Source organism: Bos grunniens, chromosome 9, assembly GCF_055505025.1.
Source record: "Bos grunniens cultivar Pamir isolate PY7600 chromosome 9, Bosgru_T2T1.0, whole genome shotgun sequence".
NCBI lineage: Eukaryota > Metazoa > Chordata > Mammalia > Artiodactyla > Bovidae > Bos > Bos grunniens.
In genome coordinates this window covers 69,478,358-69,499,670 of record NC_141173.1, presented here as the reverse complement: position 1 = coordinate 69,499,670, position 21,313 = coordinate 69,478,358, and the positions used below count along the sequence as shown (strand labels likewise).

The following is a 21,313-nucleotide window of genomic DNA, read 5'->3' as shown; positions in this document are numbered from 1 at the left end:
TGATTCAACAGCAACTACTAAATGAATCTCGCTAAATAATGATTTGGTGAACAAATGAATGAAAACAATTTTGCTCAAAATTACTGAGATCCACAAAAGAAAATGGAATCATAACACTATAATAATTTTCCCCTCCAACTCTTAGAAGAAAACCAGACGTATTTTTATTGTAGTTGTAAATTATTTCTGCAGCAAAATAGCAGTTGTGGAAAAACTGAAATTGGAACTCAAAAACCACCTCAAACTGACTGCGGTGGTAAGTTCAATAGTTCCCTTGTAGTCTGAAGCAATGTTTTGGACAACAAAACTCCCCATGGAGGTTTGAGTAAGCTCCAAGTTCCTCCTTCTTGTGGAATAAAGCAAGGTTTATCACTCTGAAAACAAGACACTTTGATATGGTTGGCTAGTCTTTGGGAAAGGGAGTAAACCCAGAAAGTTCAAAATTCAGGATCTTTGCTTGACTTGTTTGGGGGGGGTGGATCAGTGACTAAGAGGGCAGAGGGCTTTGGGGAGGGGGTATCTCTCAGGTGTCCACATGCTACATTAGGGCACAGCCGACCTCACATTGTACCCACCTGGGTCGCCTGCTCAGAGAACAGCGTGAACAAAATAGACACAGACCCATGCTCCCTGGCTGACAGCCCCTTCCAACAGTGTAGGGACCACAAGCACAATGATCCCAAATGTTCCAGGAGTCCAGGAGTCCAAGCACCCAACCGCCAAACTACAGGACAGAGTTGGCAGAGGATTTTGGCCTGAAAAGTGGGGCCTTTATCCAGCCTCACCTTCACTAGGAGGTGCTCCACACAAAGGTCTGAAGAGTGCCCTTACAAGATGTGCCTGCCTGTCACTGGCTTTAAGAAATCATTCACAAACTAATGTTTCTCTCTGTCATGGGCCCCTATCTGGATATTCAGGGCCACTCTGTGAATAATGTTTTTTAATGGAGTGACTCATCGCAACATCTGACCAATCACCATTCTAAAAGAGAGGTCTTGGTAACAAAGGAACAAAATCAGCAATTGGCAAAACTGCTATTCACTTAAGAAAAAAATAAGTAACCCCTCATGCAAGCAGGTGAGAGGGGATTTCTGTGCACTGGCAATCACAAGTTTACCTACTCTGAAAATCGGTTTGGCAGTAAGTACCAAAGGTCTTAAAGTATTCTTACTCTTTGACCCTGGAATGACCCTTCCATGGATCTTCCTTAAAGAAGTAATCTGAAATATGAACAAAGATTTCATCAAAATGCCAGTTATAATACCAAATATTTGGAAACAGCCTAAAGGTCCAATTTTAAGGGAATAGCTAATAAATTATGGTAAATCATGCAATCAAATATTATACAACATTAATAAAGCTTTCCGAGAAGCTGGAAAATATTTAGGACATAAGGTTAAGCAAACAGAGCGCATTTAACTATGGAAAAACTTCATTAAAAATAAAGAAGAAAAATGCCAAAATGTTATGGGTACTTCTGGGTCATGGGATTATAGGCAAACTTTCTCCCTGATTTTTAAAAATACATAATGTATTTTCCAAAGTTTTCATTGGAAGCATGTATACTTTTATGATTAGAAATAATAACATCCTTCAGAAATGCTAAGTAACCCTGCTGCTGCTGCTAAGTCGCTTCAGTCGTGTCCAACTCTATGTGACCCCATAGACAGCAGCCCACCAGGCTCCCCTGTCCCTGGGATTCTCCAGGCAAGAACACTGGAGTGGGTTGCCATTTCTTTCTCCAGTGCATGAAAGTGAAAAGTGAAAGTGAAGTCACTCAGTTGTGTCTGACTCTTCGCGACTCCATGGACTGCAGCCCATCAGGCTCCTCCATCCATGGGATTTTCCAGGCAAGAGCACTGGAGTGGGGTGCCATTGCCTTCTCCGTGTTAAGGCTTAGATATGGTCAATTACATCCTCCAACCCCATTGAAGGCACACACACACACACACATAAGCTGTTAAGTGGTCACACCAGTAGAATACAGATCTTTTACCTAATGGGATCATACTAATGTTAGATCGGTTAGGGTTACCTCTAATTTGTTAACATGTCTGACCTTAAATTCATGGGAATCCCAGGCTCCACCTTCATATCCATCCCTGTAGATGTGAGGGCCATAGATTAGTGCCACAAATCCACTGAGTTACATACCAATAACTCTCTCTAAGGGTAATAATAGGCATAGTTCATAAAGCACCCAGCCTTGTCTCATAATTACCAGGTTGATCATTTTTAGTATGATTTAACAGTTCCCAGGAGCCTTTAAACCTAAATGACCATAGCCTGGTGTTAACCATGTAGATCCTCTCCATAATTGTGGGAGTTTTCCTTTTAATAAGTAACCCTACTGTATTACAAATGCTTGCACATGTATGTTCTCATTCTTTCACTGAGCTGATCTGATACTTGGTTTGCCAAGTGAGCCAAAAATGCATGCCTCTTCTATGCTAAGATCAGCTTAGAGAGAGGATGGAGAATCTTTGAATTCATACTGCATTTCAGCCCAAAGATGCTGATTCTCCAAACTGCAAACATACCTCAGCAGTTGCCAACCTATTCAGCACCTCTGTGATTAGCTCACTGTTTGCAGAAGAGCCTGCTTTTTCTCAGCATCACTTTCATCCCCAAAGCCCCTGTTATTCTTTACCCATTCTCATATCTCTACCAGTTTTATTTCAATGCATCATAATCACTGATTCACATGTGGTTTTCTCAATAGATTATAAGATTCTTGAGATCCTTGTTATCTTGACATCCCTGGAATCTTACAGGGTACCTAGTAAACAGTGAGAACTTAATAAACGCTGTTAACATTAAGTACAATTTTACAGAATAGGAAGAAAATCACCTCAATAACCCTCAAAGAAGTATTCACTAACAGGCTCCTATTGTAAATGGGTATCTTGGTCAGTGCATAAAATCAGATACCCTGTGGAACGTAATTTCCAGTTTATGAAAGAGCACAAAAGTAGAACAGGCATCTGGGAACTGGCCCTGGGGCTCTCTTGTTGGATGGAAATGATTTCACAGAGTATCAACACCAGATAAGGCCACTCTGTGACCGTGACGGATCAGGACAAAAAGAAGACCACTGTGTAATCTTATCTGAACACAAAAGCACAAATATCCAATCCCCTAAATGACCAGTAGTCTCCTAATCTGGCTAATGAGTGTTTGCTGCATCTTTGCCAATAATAGTGTTAGCGTCTCTAGTCTTGCTACTTCTAGATAAGACTTATTAAGATACAAACTCATAAGATTATTTCTGCTTCAATGCAAAGTCCTATTTCTTTAAACCCTCTTTCAAATCACTTACAAGACCAACTCCTATAATCACTCATTTCTAACATTTACTGCAATGCTCCATGTTTTCCTGGACTGTACATTTTCCTTCACTGTAACAAGTAGCAAACATAACCTGTTCAACTACAAGTCATTTCCCGGTGGTCTCTGGCTACAGGATATTTATAAGTTCCTGGTCATGCTACCTTGGGCTTCCCAGGTGGCTCAGTGCTAAAGAATCCACCTGCCAAACAGGAGACGTGCGTTCAATCCCTGGATCAGAAAGATCCTCTGGAGAAGGAAATGACAACCCGCTCCAGTATTCTTGTTTGGGGAATCCTATAGACAGAGGAACCTGGTGGGCTACAGTCCGTGGGGGTCGCAAAAGAGTCAGATACAACTTAGTGACGAAACAGCAGCAGCAGCATGCTACCTGGAAACCCCTTCTGTCACATGCTCATCAGAACTTGCCTCCTCTAGGAAGCCTCCCCTGATCTGTCTTCCAGGCTCAGACAGTTCCATTCTTTTTAGTTTCCATAACATTTATGTTCAACTGCTCCTAATAAGTTTGTACTTCATAGTACTGGCTAGCACTGTGATCTTGATCACTGTCTGAAAGATCCCGTCAACTCTAAAATCATACTATTCTATTGTGCTGCTTTAACATTTTAAACATGACTGTCTCACTTCTCCAAATGAGCTATGGAGTCTCGAAAATATGTCTCAAATATTTTTTCTCATGTACCTTCTCATTCCCCTTCTTCTTACCATATGTATACACAGTTCACTGCACACAGCAAACGCCTACATCCAGTCAAATTTACACAGTGACCAATTTGACCTTGCATTTGTTGGGAAATGATATATCACTCATATTTCATCAGTAAATAACTCTAAATATTTCATCATTTAGAGCATCTTCAAGTACGGACATTTATAGCTGGAGTGTATTCTACATTCTTGCGACATTGAGCATGTGCTAATGCTCTTCCTCTATGTATCTATTTCTTATTTATCATATTTCTGGGAAAAGTACCTGCATGTATAAAGGTAAATTCAGGCCATAGCAGCTGGCAAAGGTCCCTTCTCTTCAACTGAAATCAGTAACTAAAATTAAGCCCTCCAAACATCTGACTTGCTGACGTATCTATCCTGCGTAATGATAGAGATCCTGCACTGAGGGGAAAAATCTACTAGGTTATTGAGTTTTCTGCCAAAGCCAGATACAGTCCTGCTGGACAACTCTATTCAGATGACCTGCTCTCAGCTCCCATTCAAATGTCTAAACGTTCAACTCACAGTCTCCCTTTCCAATCATATGCCTCTGCTGACTTCCCCAAGTCTATGGCCCAGAGTTGAAATTGACCTTGCCCTGCTGGAACCAGGATGACTCCCTGAAGACTCAGGATGAGACTGAGCTACAGATAGATTTCAGTTTCCATGACAGCGCCTTCAACTTCCAGTCTGGCTCCAGGAGCTCAGGCAAGTAATTTAACCTCTCTAAGCCTTCATTTCCTGGCTCAACAACCAAAAAAAAAAAAAAAAAAAGCCACAATACATCTCCTCCCAGGACTCTAATGAAGATTTGGTGAGATTATGTATAGAAGGCACATGGCAGGTGCTCTACAAATGTTAGCTCTTTTTTCCCCAATAGTGCCTGACAACTAATAGAACTCCGTCTCCCTCTAAGGAGCTGCCCATGCTGTATTTGTATTGACTTCCATCATGAAGGATATTTAAAGCGAGGCAGATGGCAGAGTTCCTGGCCTCAGATCAACAATCAAGCTCTAGTTGTTCTATTGATCTGCCCACCTGTTCAACTTCCTGAGCTGTTCCTACCCACGTTCCTCGCCGCACCCAAACCCCAAGCCAAGAATCTATGCCTGTGCCTTTCTTACTCAGGCACTAAGTTTGCTACTGAAGCCCGATGCTCTACCTCTTCACCCCAATAGCCTCCATCCCATCCCCTCTGTCTGGCCTGTATTCCTGGCAGTCTGGATGCCCATCGGATGGTCCAGTTTGGCACTCATCCTTCAATTTGGCCTGATGAACTGGATTTTTATCTTGACTTTGAGAGACAGTGTTGCATAGTTTAAGCACAGGCTTTTGTTTCAGATTGCCAGGGTTTGAATCCACTTAATGACGGTATAACCCTGAGCAAGTCATTTACTTCCCTTACTTTCTGTTTTCGCATCTTAGAGGGCTTTTATGAGTAATGGATGTAAAGCATGTAACATGGGACCTGGCACAGAAGTTAGGTCTTTGATAAATGTCAGTGCTACACATATAAAGGCTTTGCCCCCAGGATGTGTGGTGGCTACAGGACGTCTCTTGATACAGCCCGTTTGCTATGAACAAATGTACAACACATAGTCACTTCACCTACTGACCCAGCCTACCTTCTGGTCTTGTCCCTCCCGATTTGTTTTATCCTTCCAATACTTCTGTCAACACAAAGGCTCCCTAGTCCTCATCAGACCTTCATAAAGTTGCTCACACAAGCCAATATTTTATTGGGACCAATCATCTTCGGCCTCCTAAGCGATAACCCTAATCTCTGCCCACTGCCTCCTCTCTGCCCAGTTCCCACAATCTCAACAAATCTGTTTAAAACAATAGTTGTATGTTCGTCACTTTACTTCCTCGTTCAAACTGTCACTGTGTCACTAGATCTTGTAATGCCCAAAATAGGGGGTCTCCAATCTCATGATCCCAGGATGACCAAGGCTTTTGAAAATAAAATCCCTAGGCTGAAAATAGGGCACAAGGGTGTTTCCTAAAAGCACATGGACATGGATAAATGGTGGGTTCCTCACTCCGTAATCCTCTGGACCCTATTACCAAACTCTAGACATGGAAGGAATTATTTCATCTCATGACTTTGTCTTGGCTGGGAGGAAGGTCCCATTTCTGGATTTTGCATGGCCTTGGGCATCTGAGTTGCCTCTACACACAAACTTCACATCATTGTCCAGGAGGCTATCCCCCAAAAGGAGGGAGCAATCCTCCCCAGTAATAGACATGCTGTTTTTGATTGGCAGCCTCATAAGTTTGGAGGATCTATAAGCTCTTGACAGAACCGTCAGTCATGGTGCCCCTCGCAGTCCTTTGCCCCACTCCACCACCAGCACCACATACAAACAGGGTCGGGCACGCCTTCCAGTCCAAGTCTATTTCAGCAGAACTCTTGGTTGGACATGGAGACTGAGTCAATGACCGCCAAGCACAACCAATCAGAGACCTTTTAGAAGACTTCCATAAATGGGACCTGGAAGAGACAAGTCTTCTCTTCTTACGGATCAAAAGCCCACGAATGCAGGTTTGGTACCACCAATGCTCACCTTTCTCAGCATGTGAAACACATGGAAAGGGGTCTCAGAATGAAGCTGATTCGGAAAGAAGAGAAACTGAGAAATGGGGAGGGAGGGTGTGTGTTCCAGCCATGAGGCTCTGTGTTCCAGCCATGATTAAAGCAAAGTTCACCTTTGGACTTTCCAGTCACATGAGCCAATAAATATACTTTTTTTTTTTTTTTTTTTTGCTTAACACAGTTAAATGTAGGTTCCTCGCGTGCATAACCAGATGAATCCTGATAACTCTCTTCTGCAGGAACACAGGGTAAAGGGGAGGGGACTTGACCTCCATTAGTGCACTCTATGTCTGGGGCAGAGTGACAAGGACACTGTAGAAAAGAACTTACATGTCCACATCTTCCCACTTTGCTCACGCGCCCATGAATTTTGTGTAATTTCACCTCTGGTGACAAAATTTCCAAAGAATAACTTGCTACTGGAACATATTCCATTGATTAATAGTACAATGGCCCAAGAATGCCCATCTTTATATGAGAATTTTCTTTTTCCAATTGCACTCAAAGTTTCTGGAAGAGTCTTATCCATGACTGTAATACTCAAATCACCAGAATTCCTGCTGGGGATGGGAAGGGGAATGAGATGAGGAGGAAGCCCTGAGGAGTAATCAAACTAAAGATTAACAATCAGAATTTCAGATGTTTCAGGTCTTAATATCACAATTGGAGATTCTTAGCTTCCAGTATAGGCTTCCCCAGTGGCTCATCAGTAAAGAATTTGCTTGCAATGTGGGAGATGTGGATTCGACCCCTGGGCAGGGCAAATTCCTCTGGAGCAACCCACTCCAGTATTCTTGCCTGGTGAATTCCATGGCCAGAGGAGCCTGGCGGGCTACAGTTCATGGGATCACAAAGAGTCAGACACAACTGAAGCAACTTAGCACGCACACATCTTCCAGAATATAACCTAAACTTTTCCTCATACATTTGAAACGCCACTAAAATCTGATGCCACCCATATTTCTGTCTCCTATTTACACAAGGTTTCCAAAGTGTGTTCTAGCTTCTCTTGTCTCTACAGATCCTGCAAAAAAGCAATGGAGCATACTGGCACAAACATGCTCTGCGAAATTAGTCCTGGTTTCATCACCTTTCTACTTGAATAACCTCTTGGAAATGTAAAGAAAATCAACTGCCATTATTTGTGAAAATTCACTGAAAACCATCAAGGACTAAGTGAATGTTGCTAATTCATTATTTTGTTATGTATTTTGAACTTGTAGAATCAGTGATGGGCCAGATGTTCAGTCTCCTTGACCTCCTACTATCATGGTCATTACTCTTTCCCAACGTCCAATGCAGTCTCCAGTCTGTCTTCTCCCAACCCAAACTCTGCTCACCGCACCAGCCCCACCACATTCTGATTTCTCTTCATCACGCAGCATTCTACAAAGAGGATGAAAAGACCACAGTCCAAAGTCCTTGGTCTGCCAACGAGAGCAGAGAGACTGAAAAGCCTAGAAAGGTATCCAAGGCCACATAACCAGTATCTCAGCCAGGATAACAACTTGGGTTTTCCAGCTCCCCATCCAATGCCCTTGGAAATCCAGTGTGGACCAGACCCCTGATGCTCAAGGACCATTGCAGATGCTCAGTGATCTGACACGTTTCCCAGTCCTCTCCCTGCCAGCCTGCAAACTCCCAGGAGGAGAGGCTAGTTTGCCACCAATCAGCAAACCTAGCACCATGACAAGGGTTCACGGATGTTTTCTGAATGGCTGGACACATATCAGATCTTAGCAGACAAAGCATATCTTAAATCCTGAAACAAATACCCTTGACAAAACTGCAAATCATATATCCCTTAATAAAATGAAGGGTCTATCTTACTGCAGACACATTTTTTCCATCTCTACACAAGTTCTTTTCCCAAACGTGCTTTGTTTGACTGAACTCCTCATGCTGTCTCTCATTTAGCGAAAGTAACATGAAATGAAATTTATTTTAGAATTGCCTCCTCTTTTAGACTCTACATTCTATATGATAAGTAATAGGTATTACCATGAAGACTTAATTTTATCATCTACCAATTTTGTTGAAGAAACATAAAAAAGTGACATCTGTTCTTATCTTTGTTCTTACCTATTTTCTTAAATTTCTGTTCCTTTATGCTGAGATTTATCATGGGAATAAGAAAATTTAAATAAACGGTTTGAATCCTCTCCCCCTATATGCTAGTAGTTATCTTTGTCCAATGAGCTGTTGTCAAAATGCTGAAGCTACAAAAGTTCAAGTATAGCATTCTCTTGGAATGTTCGAAAGCATCACTAGTAATTCCTCTAAATTGGAATAAAAAGAGCAGCCATGACACTTTACAGTGACCTTTGCTGAAGAATCCCTTCCAGAAAGCCTTTGGATATTACATATATTTCCCTGAACCTGACTCAGAAGCAACAGGTTAAATCTCTCTGTCAGCTGCCTGCAAACCATACAGATGCTCCCCACACAACTCTTTCACTGAAAGCTTCCCCAGCCTAGGATACAAAGCTAATTATAACCAAGGTTACAAATTATAGTTAAATCATCTCACAATAATGAGCTCTATACTAAGACTTCATTAGAGAAAAATCATTCCTAACACTTCAGAAGACATATTTTAAGAGTTAAAAAAAAATCTCAAGCATTAATTTACTTAAGAGAAACATTATTTTCTGTTAAGAACAACTCCTTCACTTAAGCTGTCTGAGAAGCATGAAACTAAAGTGTTTCATGCTTTAGTGGCTGTTTCTGTATAGGGAAAAAGTAGTGGAAAAACAAAGTAAGGTTTGAGAAGTTTTGAAGTTCAGCCTACTTTTCACAAAATGGTGATATGTTCCGGTATTGGTGGCCAAATAACAAACTGAAGGTCATTTTACGTGTTTCTGTAATGCAAGACATGACAAGCCAGCAAAGTTAATAGCTTTCACAGAGCTGTTAATATTTGTTCATAATTTTGTAAAGAACTACAAAAAGTGTACCTTAGAACTTGGTTTGACAGCAAAACCTAAAGAGTTCAATATTCTTACTGACAAATAAGAACAATTGTCAATTCCTGAAATGCTTTCTGTTGTCCACAAGTATTTTTGAAGGTCTTTAGAAAAAAAAAAAAGGTAATAAACACTTAGGTCCAACATACATAGTCCAATACCAGGCTAAGGTGTACTTGATCTGACTTTAGTGAGTAAATTACATATATTGGGAAGCATCTGACTTTCTGTCATTGCCTATGCCTGGTACTGAAAAATGAATTATTCTGATTATATACACCATTCACACACACAGACACATACTTCTCAGTCGAAAACTAGTGGCAGTAAATATCCACAGAGAGCCTGTACCTACAAAATGTGAAATGCTGGCTTGGGCAATTAATTAGAGCAAAAGAATGATTAATGGAGCAAATCTTGCAAACGCTCAGCCCTTTCTCTTAAGGACAGATTATATACGGAGAAGAATAGCGCTGAATTGGGCAAATAATTGCTTCGCCTCTCCATTTTGTCTATGAAGATCCTACCACATACAGATTTTGCTTTAGGAAACCCTGACCACACTTTGCTTTTGCCAAGAACTACTATAAATTAATACTGTGGACATCTTTACAGAGAATGCTGACTCTGGAACGGAGACAAAGGAGGGTGTAGCTTGGAGAAACCCAGCCAGCCGCTCCAAGGCTCCGGGGTCCTGGGAGGCTGCCCTACACCGCTCCTCTTGCGCTCCGGGTACTGGGGAGTCCAGAACTGATGGCGGGTTTGGTTTATTCCCCAAACTTCAGGAGTCAGTGTTTATCCTAACTCTGGGGGCCGAGGTGGCGCGGGGAGGGAGAGGGTGGTGAAGCAGCGCCCCGTTTCAACTGCACCGATTGCCCACCCACCTTCCCATCCCTGGCAGCGTTCTTTTCTTCCCTCCTCACCTGTCCCGAGCGCGGGGCCTCGGGGGTCCAGTCGCCTCTCACGGCTCTCACTCCCGGAGCGGGTGGGACGTCGGGCGCCTCCCGAGCAGAGCGCAGGAGGCAGCGGGGTTGGGGGCGTCAGCAGAAACCTCCGCAGCCTTGGGCAGCCGCGGTCTCCCTCCCCATCCCGGCGGGGCTCGGGCAGCGGACGCGGCGCGGCCACCGCGGGCGGATGAGTCAGGCGAGGGGGCGGACGGCGAGGGCTGCCGGAGGGCCGAAGTGGGTGGGGGCGGCGGCCTCGGGGCTGGGGGCGCGCCGCTGGCTGTGCCAGCCGCGGGTCGCCGGGCCGCCGGCCGCAGCCATAGGGCTCACGGAGTCCGAGCGCTCCTGCCCTCGGTGGTCACCCGGCGCCGTGCGCCGGGCAGCGGACAGGGACTCTCAGCCGCACAAGACAAAAGACTCACGGGGGCTGAGAGGAGAAAAGTTTTCAGCAGTGCTCAGATCCCCACTGAACGGATCCCCACCGACCTCACGCTCCAGTCGCAGAAAGAGGAGTCTGGGGGCGGCGCGTAGGGTGCCGGGCGGGCTTCCAGGAGCGTGGCCACGCGATCGCGACCCGGGTGCGCGCGAGTCTCTCGCTGCCCACGACCGGTAGGAACTCCCCAGGCCCTGCCGCCCCCACTCTAGCCGCCAGCCTCCTCCTTGAGGATGCAGACAAAATCCAATCCCCCTCCCCCGGACTCCCAGACCCCAGGAGGCGTACCCTGGCCTCAAAGTTGTACTTGAAGTGCAGGGATCACCGCAGACAAAACCTATCGTTGGGAACAAAATACCCGCTTTCTGGGGCTCTTCTCCCTGCTGGAAGCCCAGAGAGTGGAAAAGAATACACCCACCAGCCGGGCGCGCCTCTCACTGGAACCCCAGGATTCGGAGCCGGGGTCCCACCAGCCCCTGCACCAGTGGGGAAGCCCCGGCTGATTCTGGGTATTCCTGGAGCCGACGCTGCAGGACTCTCGCTCCACGCCCCTCGGACTCTCTCTTATCAGAAGCTGCCTGAGCTGGTCGGGGTCCCCCTGGCGGGCTGCGCGAGCGCTGCGCGAGCGGAACCAGACCTGGCGTCTACTATCAACACGGCCCTGGAGCGCCCACCCGATCTAGCACCGAAAAGAGCCCCGCGAGAGTGGCCCGATATGAGGGTCATGGGCAGGGCGGACAAGGGCGAACCGGATCTTTGAGAGCTTCGGTGAGCAGTACTTAGGTTCAACTGTAAACGTCACAGCCAAGGAGGAGTATGGGTTAATCTTCCTTACCCTCAAACATCCAGTAAGTGGGGACTGTCCCCGATTCACAGAGAAGAAGGTTATCTGACGTGTGCGTGTGTGTGTGTGTGTGTGTGTGTGTGTGTGTGTGTGTGTATGCACGCGCGCGCTCAGTCGTCCAACTCTTTGTGACCCCCATGGACTGTAGCCCACCAGGCTCGGTGGAATTTTCCAGGCAAGAATACTGACTTGGGTTGCCATTTCCTCCTTCAGAGGATCTTCTGATCCAGGGATCAAACCTCGGTCTCCGTGTTGTCTGCATTGGCAGGCGGATTCTTTACCACTCTGCCACCTGGAAAGCTGCTAAAGGTTATACTAGGTACCTCCTATTTGGCAGAGACCGAACTGGTGATTGTATATATGCAGGTCAATTCAGTAAATAAAGTTTTATGTAAAACGGGATTACCAGATAGTCCACCCACGACCCTGCCATGTACAGAGCATACAATCCCCCAGCGCTGGGTGTAGGGTGTACCTGTGGGTCTCCTGAATATATTTAAGCTAATGACTGGAAGACAAGTATGGCATTCTAGTGCAGTGAATTTGTGTCTTTCAATGTGCAGTCTGCTGATTTCATTTTCAACAAAAATTTGTTTCTGGATGTGGGAAATGTACGAGAAAAAGAAGTGAATTCCATGAAAAACTTTAACATTAAAAAAGAATCTTGGATATCAGATTTGGCAATGAGGAGAGACTGCTGTAGAAATGGATTTCTTTGGTACACTTTTCCTGTCTTGACTAGAAGCATTGGGAGATTTGACACTTTTAGTAAAAATTTCACAATCAAAATGTTAAAAACAAAACTAAACACTAAAGGGGTTGGAAGTTGGAAGGGGTAGAGAAATGAGTCACCCCTGTAAACCATCTGTAAGTTTTATTTTTGCCCCACCTGTCTCTATACTCTTTAATCCACAGCCACCTGCTCAACTTGCTTAGGTGTTCTCACACATTTGTGCAGGCATCCCATTCAAGGGCTGTGATTCCAAGGGGCCTTCCTTTTAGTTGTAACCTCTTCAATTCATAACAAAGTATCTTGAAACCACATTTTTCTGTACAGCCCCTGAGAGATATTTCCTAATTATGTTTCCTAGTGGCTTCCTAGGAAATGAAGAATGGGCACAAGTGATCAAGATCATCAAACATCACATCCTAAGACAAGTAGTGGCACATTTAAAATGGTCATCTAACCATTTCACATTCTGTAAGACTGAACCTGCCTCAAAGATGAAGGCCTTGAAAGAGGCATCAGCACATTCTTTTGGTCATAAATACTGATGATTCATTTTTGAACTTAGATTTCAGTGATCCAACTTAAAATAAACTATGTAAGATCACCAAAGGATAATTATTTGCATTTAAAAGAATTACTATTAGTCCCAGAAAAAACAAGGATAAAATATTCTATAGAGGATTGTTTGTAATTCAGTAGACCAAGCAACTTCCAAGATAAATTCTTGGCATTCTCATAAACTCTTCCTTGGCATTGAGTGCTCAAAACAAACTCAGGTAAATTATTTAATCTCTGCTAATGGGCAGTATCTCTCCATGTTGAAAAAGAGCAGTGAAAATACCATGCCTGTAATGGGTTTTGAATTTAGCTCCATATCCTCCTTTGAGGTAATGGATGGCACCTCTCAACCATCAAGCTGCACTGCACTTCACACATAATATTTTTGGCAGTGTCCTTCTGAGATGCATCAATTTGCACTAGAACAAGCCCGTCTTACAAGAGTGAGTAATGGGAGCAAAACAATCTCTATAATTCAAATTCAACTAAATACTAATCGAGGGAAATGAACCCTCATTTCTCCCAACCCTTAAGTAGGAACAAATCTATTTCAAAGTATTCTGTATTTCAAAGTATTTTATTTACAAAGTATTTTTTGCAAATTAAATGAAGTAATACATGTAAGACTCTTTTAACATGTGACACAGATCCTCATCACATTTTTGGTTACACACACACACACACACACACCCAAGCTTGTCTTAATGCTATTAATAGAGTAAGATGCTTCCTCTGGAATTTAGAATTAGCTTGAGAAAAATGTTAAAATATGCAAACCAACATTTTTGTTCTTGGTACACTACAAATGTACCAAGAATTTACAAATGTACCAAGTAAGCCCAATGGATGGCAACACATTTTAAATGAATTGATTTTGAAAACACACATTGGAATGGAAAAGAACAAGTATTCTTAAGTAGATCATGTAATAAGGCTAAGGGAAGACTGGTGAAGTTTATGTGGGATGGTACTCATTTGCTTTTGCCATTAATTGTAGCCCATAACATCTCTAGATCTGAGCAAAAATTCCTCAACCAGAAAATAAAAATATCTTCAATGGCAAACAAATGGAATTGTTTGCCAGATTCTTATCTGAATTACTCTGCTCCAGCTGTGAAATAGATTGATAGTCGTAAAGCCCCTGAGGAAGCTTTGCTGTCACCCAGAGTAGCCAGCAAAGTAAGGGGTAAAGAAGGACAAAGTCAAAGAAAATTGTCTATTTGAGTTTATCCTAAAAATATGGTATTAGGTAGAAAGAATCCAGAAGAAAGTAAAAGATAGCAGAAATATATTTAAAAGTAAAAATTTTAAATCATTTCAATTTCACTCTTCTTTTGAGTAGCATTTTGCTGTATTTTAAATTTTTCTCTCTCATTATGCATTGGCTAATAGTTGAGTAGATTTAGTGGCAGAAAGACACTGCTAATTTCTGTTCATCAAATGTGCAAGTTTGATATCTCAAATAGATACTTTATAATATTGAAGCTAATGCTATTGCTTAAATATTTTATGAATTCCCTATTTGTCCTGATTAGATTCTTTCTACCTGAGGAGCAGTAGCAGCATCCCTTTTTAAATTGCAGAAGCAGATATGCTCTCTCCTTTCTAAAGCCCCAGTTCTTTCCTCTGGATATATTTGCACGTACCTAAAGGGTACATACAAATCCAAGAAGCAGTTTTTTTTTTTTTTTTAATAGTCTGTCTGTGCATTTTGTTACAAGAATCTACCCACAGAAGATATTAGAGATTTGAGAGAAATGGCAGAGGTGGCAGTGTGGCACGCTGGGTCCACTGTCCATGGTACTGAAACAGTCAAGCGGCATTAGCACCTGGCTACTCAAAGTGTGGTTGGAGGTTGGGCAACACTGACATCACTGAGGAGTTGTTAGAATAGTAGGATCTCAGCTCCAACCCAAACCTCTTGAATGATATTCTTCAACTGACAACATCTTCAGGTGATTAGTCTACTTGTTTAAACTTGAGAAGTGTTGCCCTAGGACACGATTTCCACCACCTTTGACTTCCCTGGTGCCCTGCTTATATCACCCCTCATTTCAGTTCTCTCCAGATACACACCCCAAATGTTGCTCTTTTAGCTACATTTTTTGGTTATGGTGGCGTGGTGTTACCCAGAGAGCGCAGGCTTTGAATCAAACAACTAGGTTAAAATCTTAACTTGTACTGACCATTCTAAGCTTCATGGCTCTCATTCATAGTGTCAATAATTATAGTATGCCCTTATAATGCTGTTTTAAGAATTCAGTGATGATAAAATAGTATTTGTAAAGTACTTAGCCTGTTACATAGCAGATATTTAACATGTCTCTCAACCACTGTGTGAAGGATGCCTTCTTAGCATAACACTCCTAGGCATAGAGAAAATTTATTGTAAAACAGTTTAATCTCTGATTTCTGCTCAATTAAATCAACAGCATGTCACATACATATTAAATTAATAATATTTGATAAAATTGAAATTTTAAATGTACCAAATCTTTCAGTTTAGAGTTTTTACAACCGTAATTTAAGAAAGATAATGTCTTTCTTGACAATTATATTAGATATGTTTTTTTATTAAATTTGAATGAGATAACTTGGCATTTTGATATCAAACATGTGTACAAATATCTGGATGTCTTAATTATACTACTAACAGAAATGTGCACATCACAGAGCTGACTTTGTAAACGTAATCATTTACAATTATGTATAGATCTTAATTAAGTTACAATGCTGGTAAAACAGAATGCAACTTAAATTGTGGTATTTAGAAGCCCTGAAGATACCCTTTCACAGATTTATTTTATTTTATTTTGCATTCTTTTTAAAATATTCTTTACTATTATGGTTTATCACAGGATATTGAATATACATTAGGACCTTGTTGTTTATCCATTCTAAATGTAATAACTCGCATCTACTAACCTCCAAACTCCCAGTCCATTCCCTCTCTTCTCCCTTTGAAAGGGGGAAGTCAATTCTCTATGTCTAGAGTCCTTTTCTGTTTTGTAGATAGGCACATTTCACACATTTATTTTAGAACATGAGGAAATATTGAAAAATTCATTTTTTGAAAGAAATGTCAAATTTGATCATCTGTTTTATTATAATAGTCATTTGATGAATTTTGACACTTAGGATCATTGCTCATTGTGCCACTGATGATCTGAAAACACCTTTTTCTATAAATGAATGAACTATAATGAACTTGAGCAGGTCAAATTGTCTCTTAGGCACTACATTCAGTTTTTAAAGTTGCTAGAAAACAACCTTTAAAATACATTAGTTGTCATTCCTTTCAGCTCCTTCATTTTTAAATTTATGAACAGAAGATAAGTACCTGTCTTGGGATCATATAACCAGAGAGTGGTGGAACCATGACCAGAACCTGAGTCTTCCTATTTCTATTTGGTGTTTATTCAACACTTGTAAAACATGATAATTATATGTTGGGGGCCAGAGTGAGGTACTCCGCCCGTGGCAAAGGTCATGAGGAAGGAGGCTGGACATACGCAAAGGCGAGATCGAGCCTCAGGAGTCCCCCTGGAAATCCTCGAGCATTTACCCCCATAACCAGAGCCTGCCTACTTTACTACTTTGTGCTCTCACCTACACCTCTGACTTTACGGGGGCTGTCCCCCACCACCTCTTTCGGAGAAGAAGTTAACCTAGAGCTCCTAATCAAAACTCCTGGGTGTGACAAGAGTGTTTTAACCTACAAACTCCTCTGAAGGTTCTCTGGCCTGCCTGACAGGCTTGTCCGGCCACATGTGATTGCTCACAGCCTCCCAACTGTGAGAGGCACGAGATGCTTTAAACCTTCTAAAAACAGGTTCCTTAGAAAAGTTAGAAAACTTTTCTATAAGTATAAGTATAATGGGCTGATTAGAAATTGTGTTGGTGAAGGGTTTTTCATTTGTTGAACCAATGTTTGTTGCTAAGTCTCCATATCCCCTGCCCTTACACACATTAATGAATATATAGAAGAAATAAGTATTAACCTTTGGTATTAATCATGTTAGACCTTAGGCTAAGTAAATTCTTTCCTTAACTAAAACCCATTATACCCTCACCCTGTAGGAATGTAACTTTATTTGGGTGGCGTCTGTTTTAAGAATAATCACCCCTGGAGAAATAAGTGTCCTGGTTGACTGACCGCTGTCACAAGGAGAGGGTCATAAATTGTCAGCAGGCCCCCTGGCCAGAAGATGATGTAACACCCCTAAGACCTCTGTATACATTTGTATGAAGCACCTGGCTTTGATAAAAGTCAGGACCGCTGACCCCGCGTGACTTTTGCATAACATCTCAGTGTATAAAAGTAGACCATGGAAAATAAAGAATTGGGATCAGTTTCTCGAAATACTGGTCTCCCCATGTCGCTCTCTCTCTCACTCTGGCTGAGTCTCCTTCTGGAGCGTGGAACCCACCATGCTTACTAATTATGCCTGGGCTTCTAAGATCCGACCAGGGAGGCCTCAGTGTCTCCTCTCCTTTGGGAGAACGGAAGGACGCCTGTGGCCTACGTAAGTGGTGCAAACTTCTTGTCTTGAAGTTTTTTTGGTCTCCCGCGTAAACCAAGCTACTCAGCCTCTTTTCTCCACTGAATTTTCCTACGGAACTATCCTCATTCTATTACTCGTTACATCTCTAATTAATATCTAATCAAAGCTATTGTATCCTGACCCTTGCCGACGCCATCCCCACTTCGAACACCCTGGATCAGCCGGGGCTGGACCTCGGCAATTATACACTGTTTTAATGTGCCAAGGGGATTGAAAAATGTCAACATATCCCTGAAAGTATATACATTTCCCTAGTCTTACCATACCTCCACAGCAAAGGAAACAGCCTTGTGATAAAATAAGCCGAACTTCAGTTTTAGTTTGTTCATTTCTTCATTCAGAAAATATTCACACAATGTATTGGACATTATACTCAGCTGCTGCTAAGTCACGTCAGTCATGTCCAACTCTGTGAGACCCCATAGATGGCAGCCCACAAGGCTCCCGTCCCTGGGATTCTCCAGGCAAGAATACTGGAGTGGGTTGCCATTTCTTTCTCCAGTGCATGAAAGTGAAAAGTGAAAGTGAAGTCGCTCAGTCGTGTCCAACTCCTTGCGACTCCATGGACTGCAGGCAACCAGGCTACTCAGTCCATGCGATTTTCCAGGCAAGAGTAGTGGAGTGGGTTGCCATTGCCTTCTCTGAAAATGATACTAGAAAGAATATATTCACCCAACCATTAAAGAAGGAAGCCAGAAAAGGCCATGAATTACAAAATGCTTATATTTGCAATCAATCAAACACAAGTCAGACATCACAGATTCACATCATAAATTAAAAAACAAAACAAAAAAAACCCTAGACTACAAAAGACAGAGATTACTAGTTGTATTTTCTTAGTACCAGCCAGTCTGTACGATTCTCCTTTACCTCACTGAGTGGGTGATGCGTACATGCAGTGACACACGCAAACAGAGGGGGCTTATTTGATTGTTTCCCATAGGTTTTCAATTACCTTCACGATCATGCAGTCAAAGCAAAGGAAAACTCATTTGGGAAGGTAATTGCAAAAGCACCTTGCAGGTATTTCAACACAGAAAGCTAGTGAAGAAAACTGACCAGTATTTTTATCTCATACATACTCCAAAAATTATTGGACCAGAGAACTGGTCTGAAAAATGAAGGGATTCAATCTTGTCAGCATAGTGTGTAAGAAAGTGAAGCATCTTTGTGTCCATCATCCATCATTCAGCTAGGCTCCAATAAAAATGAAAGAGTCAGAGCTCTTTTCTTCATGTTTGTGACCTGAAATGTTTGGCATTTTCATAAGCATATGATTGTAGTATGAAAAGTATCCTAACTAGGATACAGAATGGTAATATAAAGTAAGGGTCATCAGAAATCATTCAGAAGCTATAGTTCAGAGATACTGACATACAAGATCTTGGTCTTAAAAGAAAAGAAGGCTTCAAAAGGTTGATGAAGGGGGAACAGGATTCAGATAAGGAGAACTGTGTGTGCAATTTCCAGAGGAGAAAACAGTATGGTACATCCAGAGGTGTGTCAGTAAAACCAGTGTGGCTGGAGTGTGGCAGTGAGCCAGAACTATCAAAGGGGGTTTGGAGAGACAGGCACAAACAGACCAGCTCACAAAGGGCCTTGCCAGCGAGGTTAAAGAGTTTAAGTTTTAACCCGGAAAAATTAAGGAACATTCAAATATTCCTATGGAAGCAGTGGTAAAGGGTGGTTGGAAGGGATGGGGGACTCAGAAGCAGGCAGATGAAGATGTTAACAGCTTGGGTAAGGGAAGATGACAAACTGAACTAGGATATTGGAAACAGGGATAAATTGGAGAAATTCGGAAAATAAATATCTTTATTTACAGTCTCTAGCTCTGATAGTGCATGATCACAGCAATGTGTTGCCTTTTCTCTTCATACTACTTCTGCTAAATAAGAAATGAAGACTAAGTGTTCATTGACTGTTTTCACCAGTCTAATTCTGTGTCCTCAAAAACATATGATTAGACTTCTCTGGTGGCACAGTGGATAAGAATCTGAATTTATCAAAAACTACATGCCAAAACAGAGCATGCAGTTTCAATTGCTGGCCTGGGAAGATTCCTCATGCCACAGAGCACCTAAGCCCAAGGACCACAACTACTGAGTCTCCCAGCCTAGAGTCTGTGCTCTGTGGCAAGAGGAGCTATGCAATGAAAAGCTTGCATGCCGCAACTAGAGAGAGTTCCCCACTCACCACAACTAGAGAAAGCCCATGCAAAGCAATGAAGACCCAGTACAGTCAAAAATAAAATATAAATAATGAATAAAAGTGTATGATCTGTCCGAGTTAAAATTCAGATATATGTGTATATATATATATGAAAGCAATGGATTGCAGTATTGTCCCTAGTAACAAAAATATCACGGAGAACCTTCATGTAGTATTTACTATGAGAAAGGCACTATTTAAGCATTTCATATTTATTAATTCTTTGCAACAAGTTCCCAGATTAAATGCTAGTCTTTATCCATTTACAAATGAAATAACTGAGAATTAAGAAGGTTGAATAATTTACATAAGTTAGGAAGTAGAGGAACTGGGTTTATGAGCCCATGTGGTCTGTTGCCGGAGTCTGGGCTCTCAAGAACTACATTAGCTTTTCTCAGGGAAAACTAGAAATCACTCTGTGCTCATCACTGGTTAAATTATGATATATTCATATAATGTTTAATATCATGTAGCATTAAACAGGAAAGGTCTATATCCAGCAATATGGATAGATATCAAGGAGACACTGGTAAGTGAGGAAAGAAGTTGTAGAACATCTCAAAAAGAGTGATCTCATCTTTGTTTAAAGTGTGTGTGTGTTTGTGTGTGTGTGTGTGTGGTATAAGGCATGAAAGGATGCATAGTAAAATATTAGCAGAGGCTACTAGTGGGGAATAAAATCAAAGAGTGAAAAAAAGAAAGTGAAAGTGAAAGTCACTCTGTTGTCTCCGACACTTTGTGACCACATGGACTATACAGTCCATGGAATTCTCCAGGCAAGAGTACCAAAATGAGTAGCCTTTCCCTTCTCCAGGGGATCTTCCCAACCCAGGGATCGAACCTAGGTCTCCCACATTGCAGGCAGATTCTTTACCAGCTGAGCTACAAGGGAAATACTAAAGATTGAAAGGATTCTTCTTATTTTACACAATTTTGATCTTAAATTGTTTTATAGTGACCTTACATCACTTTTATAATAAACATTCAAAAAATGACAATAAAAACCATTGAGACCTTTCACTTCTCTACAACTGTGGACCTAGCAGCAGAATGGATCTTACTTATAAATGATAGATTTAGGAAATTCACCTTCATATTTTCTTTTTTTTAATTTTATTTTATTTTTAAACTTTACAAATTGTATTAGTTTTGCCAAATATCAAAATGAATCCGCCACAGGTATACATGTGTTCCCCATCCTGAACCCTCCTCCCTCCTCCCTCCCCATACCATCCCTCTGGGTCGTCCCAGTGCACTAGCCCCAAGCATCCAGTATCGTGCATCGAACCTGAACTGGCAACTCGGTTCATACATGATATTATACATGTTTCAATGCCATTCTCCCAAATCTTTTCACCCTCTCCCTCTGCAACAGAGTCCATAAGACTGTTCTATACACCAGTGTCT

General features: G+C 42.0%; 1 protein-coding gene across 4 annotated transcripts in view; it reads right to left on the bottom strand.

Annotated features, from left to right (window-relative positions):
- The window catches only part of TMEM200A (transmembrane protein 200A), an 86,112-nt gene extending 74,580 nt beyond the window's left edge, over positions 1 to 11,532 (bottom strand). Inside the window, exons 1-2 of one of the 4 annotated variants that reach the window (XM_086317885.1) lie at positions 10,545 to 10,923; positions 2,060 to 2,102 (exon numbers count right to left, since the gene is read on the bottom strand). In XM_086317885.1, the coding sequence (XP_086174011.1) occupies positions 2,060 to 2,100 (41 nt within the window). In that variant the 5' untranslated portion in view covers positions 2,101 to 2,102; positions 10,545 to 10,923. Of the gene's footprint in view, positions 1 to 2,059; positions 2,103 to 10,544 lie in introns of all 4 variants that reach the window. The other 3 variants (XM_086317882.1, XM_086317884.1, XM_086317883.1) reach the window with 3 other exon arrangements.
- Positions 11,533 to 21,313: the final 9,781 nt, after the last annotated feature.